The 16110-nt window shown below is 43.2% G+C and overlaps 1 protein-coding gene across 2 annotated transcripts; it reads left to right on the top strand.

The window, feature by feature from the left end:
- The first annotated feature begins 812 nt into the window (after positions 1 to 812).
- On the top strand, positions 813 to 11917 carry SHCBP1 (SHC binding and spindle associated 1). 2 transcript variants are annotated; one of them, XM_072117204.1, is made up of 13 exons: positions 813 to 1010; positions 2152 to 2316; positions 4628 to 4743; positions 5764 to 5972; positions 6083 to 6175; positions 6261 to 6500; positions 6607 to 6784; positions 7227 to 7347; positions 7689 to 7820; positions 8055 to 8173; positions 8690 to 8776; positions 8927 to 9065; positions 9672 to 11917. In XM_072117204.1, exons 1-13 carry the CDS (start codon positions 908 to 910, stop codon positions 10055 to 10057), a joined length of 2088 nt encoding a protein of 695 aa, XP_071973305.1. In that variant the 5' UTR covers positions 813 to 907; the 3' UTR covers positions 10058 to 11917. The 2 variants fall into 2 exon arrangements, with proteins under 2 accessions (XP_071973305.1, XP_071973306.1); XM_072117205.1 differs by lacking the exon at positions 2152 to 2316.
- Positions 11918 to 16110: the final 4193 nt, after the last annotated feature.

The following is a 16110-nucleotide window of genomic DNA, read 5'->3' as shown; positions in this document are numbered from 1 at the left end:
AATTTAGAAGAATCTGAAGAAAGATGGTGTCCTTTTCTCAATCGGCACCAGGTTTCTTCAAATTCTTGATCTTTTGTAGGACCAAATTATAATTGTGGTCTACAAAAAAGTGTCATATACAAAGATAATACTTATTGTATACAGCAAATATAATATCACCATATAACTTACAAAGTAGAGTTAACATAATGCTGCCTTTTTGGTACCAAAATAATACTGCCATACAATTATTACGACGTAGTGACTGATGAATAAGCTGCATCTTCATATAATATTAAAGTTCACCTCAGGATAACCCTGCTATATCATGCTATATGACTGAGCCCTTAGGACATGGCCACCCCCAGAACCAGCCATGTGTATAATTTATGTTACCTGCTATTATTCTGTGATTTCATGACTTAAAAATAAACTTCCTAAAATGGACATAACCTTTGGGGAATAGGACATGCTCTATAAAATCTGCCACCCACATAATGTAAGCCAATGCTACAGTACAATACAGCCATCTGGTGGATGACTGTAAGCATGCAGCACACAATCCAGTACGGTGTCAGTCCATCAGATGGATACACATGCCTATGCCTGGATACGTGAGAATACACAGGTGTCAATGGCATCCACTTCTCACCATAGAAACACCTTTGTAGGTTGACAGTACATACGCAGTGGTTGCAGTGATTATAACACGCTGTTACTAGTTAGCGTGATGCAATGACGACCTCCTGCCTCTAGCCGGCGCTATGCTGCTGCTGCTTCTCTTGCCTTCTATAGTCCATCTCTTCCATCTGGTTTCTGCCCGAGTACGTAGTGGCCAATCAGCTAGTCGCTTGGTCGTGACGACACTGGGGGCGCGGCCGAGACATTTGAACGGTGGCGCGGGCTGTGGGGCGGTGCTGCCGTTGTCATGTCGGGTAGAGCACTACCGGATCTCCCCGAGGGGGAGATGGAGGACGAGGAGGAGGCAGGCAGCTCCCAGGATGTGGGCCACATTACTGACGTGAAGCAGGGTGAGCGCCCGATCTCTTCCTATTACTCCGGAGCGGGCTGTGGCATCTGCCCATAGCTGTTATGTATGATGGATGACTGATGTGGGTGTCGGGGCTGTACAGTGATGTATAGGAGGGGGCGATGTGTGCCCTCTGGATTTCGGTATATCATTCCTTCTCCCGGGGATGAGCTAGAGCTGTCACTGGTGATCGGCAGCGGCTACTTCAGATTTATTCACACCCTGCTCAGAAGAGGTGTGCGCGGCCAGCCCTGGGAGAGGATGACAGCTATATCCCCCAACTCCACAAAACACATGCATGCTCGGTTTGACTTTCAAAAGTGAACCTGTCATAAGGATTTATCCTTACAAACTGTCACCATGTCCCCAGATGGTTGTGGTGGACAGTGACAGTCACAATGAAGCCCTCCTATGTTCATGGAGATTCTGCATTATACAGAAAAGCTTTGGAAGCTGTATTCAAATGACTTGGGTTTTCTAGTCCTGGTTTGAGTCATCACAAGTATGGGTGATAAATGATGTAGCAGATCTAGTCAGGAAGAGACCTCCTAGTGTGACTCCATACGAGCAGATTACTACCTCCCAGTTCCTAGGGCATAAGAAGCTAAAAGAAGAGCAGATCCTACCAGAGCGGGCATACACCAGTCAATGTGCTTAGTTTACAATCCTCCTTCCTGGTGGTAGATGTCCTTTAAACTCAGTTCTGTCCTTCCCCACATTCTTGGAGAACATGTACAGGCGTGTATATTCACCATCCATGATGTGAGTTTAAAGGCGACAGGAATTAGGAAGGAAGCTGTACCTCCCATTATATACTTCAACCCATGGAGCTGCCATGTAGCAGTGCTCCGAGCGGTAACGTCTCATGGCATTCATCTTTGTGTCCCTTCGGGGTGTACACCTCAGCATTCCAGACATCATGTTCTAGAAACCACCTCCAAGCAGTAGGGGACCTCCCAACCACAGAGTGGTGACTGTCATTTACACCGCAGTCTTACCCCAGGGAGCTGCTGCTCAGTGCAAACAATGGGAACTTGAGATGTTCTTCCTTTTCTATTACCACATTTCCTTTATAGAGGAACCACAATGATCTTGGCCAGAAACCTGTAACCTAAACTTCTAACATGTTTCCTGATCTTCAGTCTTGTTTCAGGAGGATGAGGACAGTGACTATGGGAGCCATAAAAAGCTCGGGAAGGTGTCTCCACAGCATGTTCTACCTGGAAACATGCAATTCCCAGACCTTTTCCAGACCAGCAACCTCCTCTTCTACGAGAGGTTTGAAGCCTACAAGGATTACCTTCTGGGTGAGCACTGACTGTAGAACGTGATTGGTGGTAAATCTCAGGACAACTTCTGCTCGTAAATCGGAGAGGGATTTCCAGGATCTAGAAAGAACAAATTAAAGGGAGGAATTTTTTAAAATCAAGAATTAATAATACTTTTCATCGGATTGTGCTGTTATCTAGTCCTCCTAACTAGTCTTGTCATATCAGAGGTGGTGATGTCCCAGTCATTGGACTTCCCAGGCCAGTGCTCTGCTATAGTGATTACTTGGAGAGGAACACACTGGGACTGTTGCAACCTGTTGCCTGTGTGGCAGTATTATATGTCCCTTATACAGTGGTATTCTTTGTAATTTTAGGCTGAATACCTTTGTTGGGGTGCTTTCATCATAAGAGAAGAGATTATTCCACTGGAAACGTTTTTCACAGTATTTGGAATTTTTCTTGGCTTTTCAGTGCAGGGCAAAGAATATAAAATGTCACCGCTAGGAAGTACAATTTATTATGCAGAAACTAAGCCATGATACAGCTCTTTGCATGAAATAATAAAAGGTTCTATATTTGTGATGGTGGGGAGCAAAAAAACAAATGGGGGGGAGGAAAAATTCCATTGGCATGAAGGGATTGACCTTTTATTTGGATTACACAGTCTGTTTTATTGACCATTCTGATTCCATGTAAACCCTAGGTCAGTAATGACGACCCTTTTATACCCACAGTGCCAAAACAGCAATTCAAGTAGTACCTTCTTGCAGACTTTTTGCTTTGTGCTGTACCACAGCTTTCAGTAGTCCTGAGGACACCAATATTGTTGACAGGAGGGGAAATTCAAACTTCCATTGGAGCTTCGCTTGGGAGCCACCGGAACATGAAGTATCCTGGGGCCAAGAGCAGGAGCTCCAGTGATAGTCCGACCTGGTCCACACCTGCTCTCTCTTCCTCAGTCTCGGGTAGACCAGGATGCTTCACTTTAGAATAAAGCTGAGTGCGGTTTTTGGCACCTAGAACTGCAGGAGGATACTTTAAAGGGCACCTACCGCCACAAATCTACCTATAAAGGTAGATTGGGTGGTAGGTGGATCAATGGGACGTGAGGATAGCTCTTTTAAGGGCTAATCCTCACGTCCCTGCACTTTTTTGATAACTTTTATTAGATATTTATTCAAATTTACTTATGCGGCTACTGGGGCGTGGAGTAGCCGCATATGAGATTACACGAGGCGGCTACTCCACGCCCCGGTAGCCACTTTACCCCTCCTACTCACCCATCTTCGGCGCGCAGCTCCGCGTAGCTGCGCGCCCTCGTCCGGCGGTCCTGCCGTCTGCGCATGCGCAGAAGAGCAGGCCCACGCCTGTTTCGGAGTAGTGACCGCGCAGGCGCGGGCCTGCTCTTCTGCGCATGCGCAGACGGCAGGATCGCCGGACGAGGGCCACGCCCCGGTAGCCACTTTACCCCTCCTACTCACCCATCTTCGGCGCGCAGCTCCGCGTAGCTGCGCGCCGAAGATGGGTGAGTAGGAGGGGTAAAGTGGCTACCGGGGCGTGGCTACCGGGGCGTGGAGTAAATTTGAATAAATATCTAATAAAAGTTATCAAAAAAGTGTAGGGACGTGAGGATTAGCCCTTAAAAGGGCTATCCTCACGTCCCATTGATCCACCTACCACCCAATCTACCTTTATAGGTAGATTTGTGGTGGTAGGTTCCCTTTAAGTCCTGCCTGACCAACTCTGTGCTAGTGCCACGCCACCACTGCCCTAGGTAAATAGAAGCCAGTCTACACAGAGGGGTTTGGTTATCCAGGAACAGCAGGCGTCATATTTCTTCTTTGTACAATCGCGTGCGCAGAGCGCTCCAGTTAAATGGAACAGGAGGACACATGCTACACCCATTGTTACACCCAGTTGTGAGGACGGATTGCAGATGGTCCTTTCTTGTGATCGATAAGGCCCCAGCAATGGGAACCTCACCAATCCGTATGTGAATAGGGGATAACCTGTAAACGTGGTACAGTCCCTTTTGAAAGCAACATGTTTTTTTTACAGCCGCAAGGCCTAAATAATTAAAACTTCTGTGATGGGCATCTATCCTTTTGGTAAAAGCTGCTATATTCTAGAGCATCACTTAAATTTGCAGTTTTTGTAGCTTTTAGTTATAAGCACTCTTGGTTCAGGAAGGGGCCATTTCCCATAGGCTATACCACCGCAGGCAGAGAGGAGCGGGCTGACTGCCTTGGTGCACACTAGCCTTGTGATGTCCACTTGCCCTTGCTCTTCTGTCTGATCAGGTGATCTGCACTTGTGTGAGGTACTGATGTTCTATTTCCTATAAAAGGTGATTGTAAACCCTCTGAGGTGATGGAATTTATAGCTGAATACTTGGAACGGGCCCTGGAACCCTCTGGCTGGAAAGCTGTGTGGCGCACAGATATCTTTGAAGTACTTGTAGAGGTTAGTTCCGTTTTTTATATCATTCTCTTGGTACATATTTGGTGACCTTGTCTTGTGTGTACATCGCTTATATCAACTGTAACATTGCACCCTAATATAGTGTATTATATGGCTGTGCAGAAAGGTGCAGTGCGTGTTCTGACACCCTTGTAAATTTCCAGTGGCTTGCCTACAGTGCTAGCCTCCAGATCCAGACATTGAAGTTCTGAAGGGGTTTTTTTTTCGGTTTAATTCAAGTCCTTATTGCATTAAAGAGCCATGAGACATAGCCATCGACATATTCTTAAAGGGATACTACCACCACATATCTACCTATAAAGATAGATCGGGTGGTAGGTACATCTATAGGATGTGAGAATAGTCCTTTTAAGGGCTAATCCTCACACCCCCCCCAAAATCTTTAATAACTTTTATTTGGCTAATATTCTCTAAATTTTCTAAAGAGGCTACTGAGGCGTGGAGTAGCCAGAGTTGAGGCTGCACGTCGCGGCTACTCCACGCACCAGTAGCCTCTTTGTTCCTCCTACCAGAAATCTTTGGCGTGCAGCTCCTCGTAGCTGCGCGCCCTCATCCGCGAAGTCTGCCTGTGCAGTGGCTTCAGCTTCCAAGCAGTAAACGTGCAACCGCGGGCCTGCTGTTCTGAGCATGCGCAGATTTCTGGTAGGAGGAACAAAGAGGCTACTGGGAAGTAGAGTAGCCGCGCCGTGTAGCCTCAGCTCCGGCTACTCCACGCCCCAGTAGCCTCTTTAGAAAATTTACATATTAGCTAAATAAAAGTTGGCAAAGCATTGTGGGGACATGATTTACCTACGTCTTCTAGATGTATCTACCACCCGATCTACCTTTATAGGTAGACATGTGGTGGTAGGTTCCCTTTAACTCAGCAGATCCATTACAGAACTTGTCTTGCCTTCTAACAACTGAGGGTTTGTTTCAGTCTGTCAGTCAAAGTAACAATTTGAACTAAATATACCAACGCCAAGACCTTTTATCTTCCTCTGCTCGATATGACCTTGGTAGGTGACGGATGTGTCCTGCTCCAGTCTGAAGGCGGTGGTACAGCCATGTGAGCCATTCTTATGTGAGTGTCGTGTGGATTGTGTCAATGAGCAGAGTATCCGTGACCTTTTGGAAGTTAAAGAACAGAAAGTCCCTCTCCAGGAGCTCTATGTAGTGTTTGAGGATTCAGGGGAGTATGACCAGACTGCAATGGCCATAGAACATGTCAGGTTGGTGAAATGTGATTTATATATGGACTTCTGGTTTCCTACATTGATCTTCATATATACCCCTAGTACCAGTATTGAATCTGTTCATAGTAATCTGTTTGCTGTTGCAGGTTCTTTTACCAGAACATTTGGCGTTCCTGGGATGAAGAGGAAGAAGACTATTTTGATTATTTTACCAGATGTGCCGAGCCCAGGTTGCGCTTGTAAGGACTATGCAGTAGGATAAAGGATGGGATGGGAATAGAATGGTTATCTATTTGTTTGATCACGTAAGGGTATCTTTTTCAGACATTATGACGTGCTGGAGGAGCGGATCCCATCTGAGCTTGTGTCAGAATATCATGTCATCCTGACTCGCTGTGAACAAGTTTACTCTCAGTTCAACAATCTCCGGAACACATTATCAAACAGAGACTCGGACTCTGACTGCGAGCTGGACAATATCTCCATGGTGGAAGGAATGAAGATGGATGGCGAATTAGAGAATTTGAAGAGGAAACTTAAATTGATTGAGAATCCTCTTCTAAGGTATCTGTTCTGTCGGGGGCTTGGTGGCTCCACCTGTGGGCTGGAATATGTTGCTGTTGGATCAGGCCCACTCACATTGCTTACGGCTGTTTTTTACGTTTTTCAGGTATCTCTTCTGCTATCAGAAAAGTCCAGGATCCTGTAGTTTAAAAAAGAAAGGTCCTCGAACTGCAGGTGGAAGGGTCATGCATGTTGTATGCACTAGCATGTCCATCGAAATGTTGACATGCTTGACCAGAGAACGCCTGGAGCCAGAGTCCTGTAACCAAAGTCAGGAAATTCAGGTAAGATGCCACTTTTATTTAAGCTTAGAGCGGCAGTAAACACCCACTGGGCAATTTCTGTCTGCTCCATTCAGATGTATGGAGCAGAACGGTCATCTCATTACTCTCATGGAGCGACAAAGGGTCCACTGGAGGTACATGGGGACCCCTCATTGTCGTGCTTTGTGGGGGTCTCCCCACTGAGACCCCACCTATCAGCAAGTTAGGCCCTAACCTGTGGATAAGGCCTAACTTGTATTTGTGGGAAAACTCCTTTAAAGGATTGGGACTATTCTCTATGGCCATTGCCACTGATCTGTTATCCAAACCTATCATGGTGTTTTCAGCCATAAGTATTTCATAGAATTAACGTTTTATGGAACCAGCACTGCTGCCCCTATCGGAAGAGCCTCTAGCCTGATGTAATAAGCAGATTATATTAACTGCTATTTCTTGTTCTCAGTTCCATAAGGATATCCTGGAGGCTGTGAATGCTTGCTTTGATGGAGATTTGGTCTTGGTCTGCCCTGGCCATTACTTTGTATACAGTCAAATCTGCATAGCGGACTCTATACAGATAGAAGGTAATTGTCGTCATGCAATTAGATAAGGTTTTTGGCACACAGTATAGAATGTTCTGCATCAAAATCTAAAGTGTTAAAATGTGCATCTGACAAATAATGGTCATGCTACAGATTACAAAATGACAATTTCCGTGTAAAAATGTCTGCGATATCAACATACGTTTTTGAAAATCTCATTTGCATCAATGTTATTTTATTCTGCAGCAGATTTTCGGCACGAACATCTGCATAAAACGCACTTCCTACGAGAGGCCCAATCTGTTTTTCATGTGACTTGGACAATGCAGGAAGACCAGTCTGAGGGATACTTTTTATGCAATTGGTGTCTTTGTGTATTTCAGGATATGGTATGCCAGATGATATCATCATAGAAAAGAAAGGCAAAGGGGACAAGTTTGTGGAATGTTCTGGCTCCCATGTAAAAATGTCAAACCTGAAACTTATCCAGCACAATGCGGTGGAGGGCATAGTCAGTAAGTTTATGAAAGCTCTCTATAGTCCAATGATCATATTCTGTAGCAATTACTAACACTAATAAAGCGTAATAGATTTTAATATGTTGGTCGCCAACTCTAGGTGCCATAGGGTGTACATCTATAATCTGTGAATTCAGTTGTCTGAATTCAACTTCAGCTCTTAAAATGTAAAGCTAGCAAATAATTGGTCTGTAGTAATGGATCCTGGATTTACCTCTTACTCTTTGTTAGGCATCCTTGGTGGAATGACCGAGCTGGAGAACTGTGTGTTGCAATGTGACACAACCGGGATCACCGTGAAAAAATCTTCCCAATTGTTGATGAAGTATTGTGACTTGTATGGAGCAAAGGTAATGTAACCTGTTACAGGATAAGAATTCAAAGATTTTCTGGAAACTGAAAAAAAAATGTCATTATTAGCCCCGCACTGTTGCTACTGTTTTATCAGCAGTAATAAAAGAAAAGTTTGACGTTCACCGCTCAGGTCCCAGTTGTGTCCTTGGATATTTCGTGCAGACCCACACGTCAAATACAATAGAAAGAGTCCCTTTTATCCAGCACTGACAATGGAAATTCCAGTGTAAACAATTTTATTCCATTCTCCTCTTACAGCATAAAACTTCTCAACACCAACATATAGTGTACAGTATGTATGAATGAACAGGGTAAAAACCAAGGTGCTTTCTGGCACAATTACTCATGTTGCAACTCTTGTCTTTGACCCTTCATTTGAATTAAAGGGGATATCCAGGATTTATCAATGGTCTATCTGTAGAACGCCCATAGAGATGGCTTTGTCTTTAACTGTATGTAGACTGTCACTCTCTGCCTGTATCCTTGCTTATCATGTCCATTGTATGATCCAGGGTGCTGGAGTGGAGATCTATCCTGGAAGTAGCTGCAGCCTGATTGACAATGGCATTCACCACTGCAAAGACGGGATCCTTATCAAGGTATGTTCCATCTATCCTCACGATTCAGAATATGTTTTTAAATATAATCTGCAAATTTTTGTCTAGAAATTGACCCTCTAGACCTCTAGGTTTAATTTTAAGTTAGCTTGCTTTAGTTATAACCTGCAGCTTGAAACATTTATGTATCAGGACTTTATCGATGAGGTGCATGATCTTCCCAAAATCACTCTTGAAAACAATGTCATCCATAACAATGAGGGCTATGCTGTTGTGCTAGTGAAGCCGGGTACAGAACTGGATGGAGCGAGATCAGAGACTGTGCAGGAGGGTGAGTAGACATGCTTGCACTTCTTCTATCATTTTGGTAAGAATAAGCTTGTTTAGGATATATTAGGCCACATAGAGCAGTAAAGCACTGCAGATGTCGGATATAGATTTTTTTTTTCTTTTATATTGCAGTGCAACCATGTATACAAGGACCAGTACTGGTCCATAGGACTAAAATAGCAACATTTTTGTTATCTTAACGAGATACCGTTTATACCAATGGTACACAAGATCATGTTTCCTCTTTAAAAAAAAAAAAATCCTAGTTTGTAGCCTTTGCGCTGCCCGTGTAATGCCCCTCCCCCATTTGACATCTTCGCCAAATGCTGGCAGAGTTTTGGTCACCACAAACATTGATATTTTGGTCCTTGGGCTATTCTTGGTATTGCATGTTTGAAGCAAATGTTCTTGGGTAATATATCACGCCAAAACTTGAAAATATCATACAGCAAGTTTATAGTGAGACTCACTGTGGAGAACAGTATATGGGGATGCTTGCTCTATAAGGGTAATATGCTATTTATATGAAAAAATGAACTATGTTTTAAGATTTTGATGATTTATGTTGGCTTTACATTACTAACTGGATTTAATTTGTACACCCCAGCTAACAATTTGGATGCTAATGTACCGCAAGTAAAAGAAAGTTTAGATGTGATAGAGTTGGAATCTGATGAAACCATGCATCCGGTAGAGGAGACCTGCATCCCAGTCTCCTCTGAGCGGGTGCCTGAAGGTAATGCCAAGGATGAAGAGCACAGTACAAGCTACTGCTGCATTGCCAGTGAGGAGGTGGATGGAAACCAGGCCATTGTATCTGAACTGACTGCAAACTCCAGGAGAAAGACCGTGATCCACAAGAAGAGACTGAGCACCTTGGGGATCACCAAGGCTGACGATGAACAGATAATGTCACAGGAGATGTTCGTCTCCATCGCTGATAACCAGTTCAAACGCAATGGGAAGGGAAGCTTCGGCACATTCCTCTTTTAAGATGAGGTTCTAAATGAACTCTTCCAAAAGCAGTTCTCCATGGCTTTTTATTTTGTCTGATATCCGTTATCTAATATCCTATTTAAATGATGTAAATTGAATATTTGTACATATAATCATTTTTAAATTGCGTTTTGCACCATATACAAGTCATGTGATCACTGGGTAACAATTATTGGAAGCATCACACGTGATTGTCACTGAATAGTCTGGGCTTCGTATTTAAAAGGGTTGTTGTGGTTGGACATCTTTTTAGTTGGAAGAATCCCTCCAAAATGTATTCATTACCAGAATTTTCCTTCTGGGCTCCCTATTTGTCAGCTCTAATCCCGTGGACAGATGAACATTTACATGGTGCCTATTTAAATTGCTTATAATTGGAATAGTTGTAATGTGGAGACACATCAGGTCCTCTGGAGATGATTCTCCAATTTTTGCACAGCTGCCTGACTCCTCAGAACATCAATAAAAGGAAGACATCACCCGTGTTTCAATACATGTCTCCAAAAAGGTCCAGAATATGTGTGAATTCTTTGAGAGGCTTCCATATATAGACCCATTTAGTAATATGGGCTGTATAGTGTGTGTATATGTATACATGAGATCTGTTCATGGTGATCAATAACCGAAGTTTCATTGTAGCATCATTTTATCCATACACGAAGGTGAAAGGTTTTTGGCTTGTCATTGTCTAATGAAAAGTTCTGTCATTTACTAATTTGCTCTGTGCAGGTACTGGTTACTACCCTGGAACCCAGTATAGTATGTGATATATGAATTGTGCACAACACAGGAAATGTTTTCACTATGCTGTGCGCAGGTTGGATTTCACACATGATTCCAGTGCAGTAGACAGGACTCTGAGCATCATACGGATATATAATGCTAGGAGTCCCTGCTTCTCCATCCGTGCTGACACTAATCATGACTACAAGGGACTCTTTGCATCATATATATATTTTGCTATGATGCCTAGAGTCCGGTTCTCTGCATGGTGGTTGGTCTGTAAAATCCGGTCACAGCACTTCCAGGACTTACGGACTGCCCATGGCTTTCTGGTTTAGCCCTTATGGGATTGTCAGAACAGGATATAAGGAAAGTTTTGATATTTGCTCACAGCAGGTAGTGCCTTTTAAATGGTGTGGATTTCTCGTGAAGAAGTAATTGGTGATTTCCAGTTTTAAAAACTTTCTTGCAGTAAGTTGAGTTATCTTTTGTCCTCTATGCTGTAATATGTATAGAATATTTAAAGCTACAGCATTGTCTGCTCTTTTGTGTGTATTCATTTGAAACATATATATATATATGTGTGATAAAGCCTTTATATCAATTTATTCTGTAAGCACAGGGCAGGCTTGTTCTAGCACACAGCAGTCGGTGTATTAGAACCAGAGCACATAAGGCTGTTCTCTGCAGCATGATGATAACCACGTTGTACATTTTGGGGGCAGAGCGAGCAGATTAAAAAGTCACTGACTGCACACTTGTCTGTATACAATTTGTACTAAATTTACAGCTCATTAAGGAGTAGTGCACATGGCAGGAGCAGGAATGGGTTAGTACCGGTGATGGATATTTTTGGGCCTCCAAACATTGGTAAAATGTATGGTATTTCACAAAAAGGATCAAATGAAGTGTCACTGCATCCTTTTTATATATATTTTTTTTAATTTTGGCCCCTTTCAGGTTGTACAGTTGTGACCAAGCAATATGTGTGCACCACTGGTAAAGGGACTTGCACTGCGCTACATGATAGAAGAAGTTGCTGTATCCATGTCAATGGACTCATGTCCATCTTTGTATGGGTTTCATGACTTGTAAGAACTTTTTGGTAAAAATAATAAATTGCGCTTTGTTTGATTTTTATGATTTTTTGTGTCATTCACCGATGTCATTGATATAAGATGACCAGGTAAAACAGGTTAAAAATGCATGCGGAAGAAGTGCATGTAAATCTGCATCAAAAATGCATTACAAATAACAAATCTGCATAAAAAAATGCACATAAAAACCAAGATTTTTATGAAGATTTGCTGCATGACAATCTGAAAGATGTTCTGATAGCCTTGCCCTCTGCTGCTGCAGCAGCGTGGGAGATATTATGTAGCAGTTCTGAGCAGTGTGGGTGTGATTCAATCTTTGGGGGGGAGAAAAAGTTTGGCTGTGTTATTAGATTTCTGCCCGTAGACTACTAAAGGGGAGAATGGGCATGTGCAGAGAGGGACCGACCAAATATATCTTTATTTTGCTCGGTGTCTCTCAAGATGGATACTCTTAGCGAATTGACAGTGCACAAGGAGGTACGGAAAAGTTGCAACTGATAAAAAAAATAAAAAAGGCTTTTTTATGTAATAAACCTCCACCTCATCGTAGTGATTTCTCTAATGTTCAATTAGTGAAGTTGTATTGATCAAGGAGTACAACGTAATAAAGAAAGTCTATAAATATTAGAACAACTTGGTACTGTAAGGATATTCACTTTAATAAAGGATAATACACTTTTTTTTAGAAGGGGTTGTCTTCCCCCCCCCCCCCCCCTTTTTAAAGTGGTCTCCCGATGTACAGAACCACGTGTGTATTATGCTGTACGCTGTCCCAAGTGATGTCACCACTGAGTCTCTGTAAACAAACAAAGGCCAGCACGGTTACAGGAGGTGTTGGATCGGAAGAGTTTAACACCACCCATTAATTCAAATAAATACTGGACAAATCAGATTGTATAAGATAAGATAAGATAATCCTTTATTAGTCCCACAGTGGGGAAATTCACAGCGTTACAGCAGCAGAGAGGGTACAGAGAGTGAAGTACAAACTATGACAACAATAATATTAGGGATAAATGAACAAAAATAAAAGGGGGATAAAAAGACATAAAAGAGACAAGCAATGATCGGCAGTTTGATGTTTAGTCTGTGGATGGGACCTGCAGGGACTGGTTAGATGGGGGGCGCAGGTTACTTCTGTTTGGGCCTTGTTTGTTGAACAGCCTGATGGCAGCGGGGAGGAATGACTTACGATAACGCTCCCTCTCACATTTGGGGTGAAGCAGTCGGTCACTGAAGGTGCTCCCCAATGCCACCACAGTCTCATGCAAGGGATGGGAGCTATTCTCCAGAATAGACTTCAACTTACCCAGTGTCCTCCTCTCAGCTACCACCTGCACTGTGTCAAGAGGACCCCCCAGGACAGAACTGGCTTTCCTAATCAGTTTGTCCAGTCTGCTCCTTTCCCTAGCTGAGATGCTGCTTCCCCAACAGACTATGCCAAAGAAGAAGGCTGGTGCCACTACAGAGTTGAAGAAGGTCTTAAGAAGAGCCCCCCGCACTCCGAATGCCCTCAGCCTCCTCAGCAGGTGTAGCCGGCTCTGACCCCTCCTGTGAAGTGCGTTTATGTTCTCTGCCCACTCCAATTTATTGTTGAGGAGGACACCCAAGTACTTATAGGACTTCACTGCCTCAATGTCCGTCCCATGGATGACCACCGGTTGAGAAGGAGGACTGTGCTTACGAAAGTCCATCACCATCTCCTTGGTCTTCCCAGCATTAATCCTAAGGTGGTTTCGCTGGCACCAGTCCGTTGCATCCGTTGTTTTCACATAAGTATGTCACTATTTATTTATTTTTTTCACATCTGCACCAAAAAACGAATCTCAGACGGATGTCATCTGCGTACTGTCCATTTTATGTCTTCTATGGAGATTTCCGGTCTGCATGTGACGTGCAAGAGTTTTCAGCACTAGATCGGACTCTTCACCCCAACCTACCCCCCCCCCCACCCCTGCGGCACATACTGGGGCTCCGATGGCAGCTATGGGGTCTGCCGTTGCACTGGGGCTGCATAATCCTGTCCGGTTGTCGGGTCCTGCCTGCTAGCTATAGCACACTCAGCATTCGTAGCATTTGTATTACACTGTGTTATAGGAATAAGAACTTGAACAAGCGATCAGAGCATCACTTGTTCAAGCCAACCTGTAAAAGTGAAAAAGAAAAAGTTTAAAACACTTTATAACAATATTTTTTTTATACTAAGAATTCATTAAAGAAAGTGAAAGTCCCCTAAACACCAACATTCCCTTTACATACCTAATAAAGTACAAACATAACCCCACATTGTAAAAACATATAAATAAGGTATCACCGTAACCCTAGTGATCCATAGAATAAAGATATGTTATTTTTATGGTACGGTGTAAGACCCCTAATAATACAAGAAGAAAGGAAGCCAGAATTTACAATTTTCTTTCCCTACATACAATTAAAGAGTTAATAAAATCTCATCAATAAGCTAATGACCCACTAAAATGAAGTATTTGTAAAGGGCATCTCATGTCGCAGAAAATAAGCCCTTATTAGTCCAAATTGCCCAAAAAATTAAGATTGTATATCCATTATAAAGGGACAATGCATAAGCTCCTGTGAATAGCGCAGCTTCCCCTCCATGCCTTTGTGTGTGCCCATACAGCACGTTACCACCACATATGGGGGATTGTTACACTCCGGAGAAATTGGGTATCAGAGCGTTTTGGTATTTTACCCACTGAGAATTTGTACATTTTTTGAAAAACACATTCTATTTAAAAAAGAAGCTGAAGGTTTAACATTGCTATGAAAACATCTCACCTGTTTTTTTAGCCTCATCAATTAAAACAAAAGATGTTTCATCATTTTTTTTGTGGACCCATAGACTTCTATTTTTTTTCTAAATTGTTTCCATGTACAACGTATCAATGAAAATGCAAACCAATGTGAAAACACCCATTGAAAACAATCACTTTGAGAGGTATCCGTGGAAATTCACTGAACCACAGATGTGAAAAACGCCAATGTGAAAGAGCTGCATTCACACAAACGTGTCATTTCTCCAGTCCTTTATTTCCGTACTGTATGAATCTGTATATATGTGACAATTTTCCTCTGTATGTGCACGTATGGCACCGTATCCGTATAAAATACAGTGAGCTGGCAAATGATGAATGGCTGGCTGACAGAATGCACTTCCCTCTGGTTCTGGATACTGCATGTACTGTACGGCGCACAACTTTATGCAGCACATATGCAACCCGTATTTTATATGTTCCCATAGACTTCAATTGGGTATAAGAGTGGAAATACATGAGAAAATAGGACATGCCATGTAAATGAATGGCCGTATTGCCCTTTTGAAGTGAATGGGGCTGCATGCTACATGTATATACGGCCATTTTCATACATTCGTGTGAATGCAGCCAAGACTGGTGAGTTGAACTTTGCACCTCTTATTAGTTAGTATAGTTTGCTGCACCACAATCTTGAATTTTCTGATGCACTGGATATTTCTTTCTGATCATGCATGTCCATGTGACAAAGGACACCCCCTTTTTCAGACAAGTCTGTAAACTAGCTAAAAATCTTCAGTAATTGTGGTGTGTGGCATTTTAGTTACAAATTACTGTATGTACTCGTATATACGCCGAGTTTTCCAGCACAAAAATTGTCTATAAAAAATTAACACTGTACCTTTCCAAAGCGCCCCGCGGGTCCTCTACTTGCTTCGGATGTTTTGGCTCCGTCATCGGGTCTTTGGGTCCCTAAGCGATGCTGGTGGCGCACAAACAATGACGTCGGCAAGCGGCTGAGGTCATTGTGTGTGCCAGCCACGCGAGGACCTGGAGAATAGCTGGAGGACTCGAAGCAAGAAAAGGACCTGCGGGGGGCGATCGAAAGGCGAGTACAGTGTTAATTTTTGCAGGCTTGGCATTCTTGGGGCAGGGGCTGGCAGGATATATACTGGGGGATATGGGCTGCTGGCTATATACTAGGGGAGCAAGGGCTACCTGTAGACTGGGTGGCATGGACTGTCTGACTATATAATGGGGACAGTGGCTGCTGGCTATATAATGACGGGGAAGGGGGCTGGTCAGCTGTATACTGGCTGGAGGCTTTGACCAATGCATTGCCCACCCTAGGCTTATACTCGAGTCAATAGGCTTTCCCAATACCGCAAACAATCCCAAAAACAATCATTTCCTGGTCAGCCACATGTGTGCTCAGATATAAATGCTGTGCTACCAATAA

Source organism: Engystomops pustulosus, chromosome 7, assembly GCF_040894005.1.
Source record: "Engystomops pustulosus chromosome 7, aEngPut4.maternal, whole genome shotgun sequence".
Taxonomy (NCBI): Eukaryota; Metazoa; Chordata; class Amphibia; order Anura; family Leptodactylidae; genus Engystomops; species Engystomops pustulosus.
The sequence above is the reverse complement of the archived record's forward strand: the minus strand, read 5'-3'. Positions and strand labels throughout refer to the sequence as shown.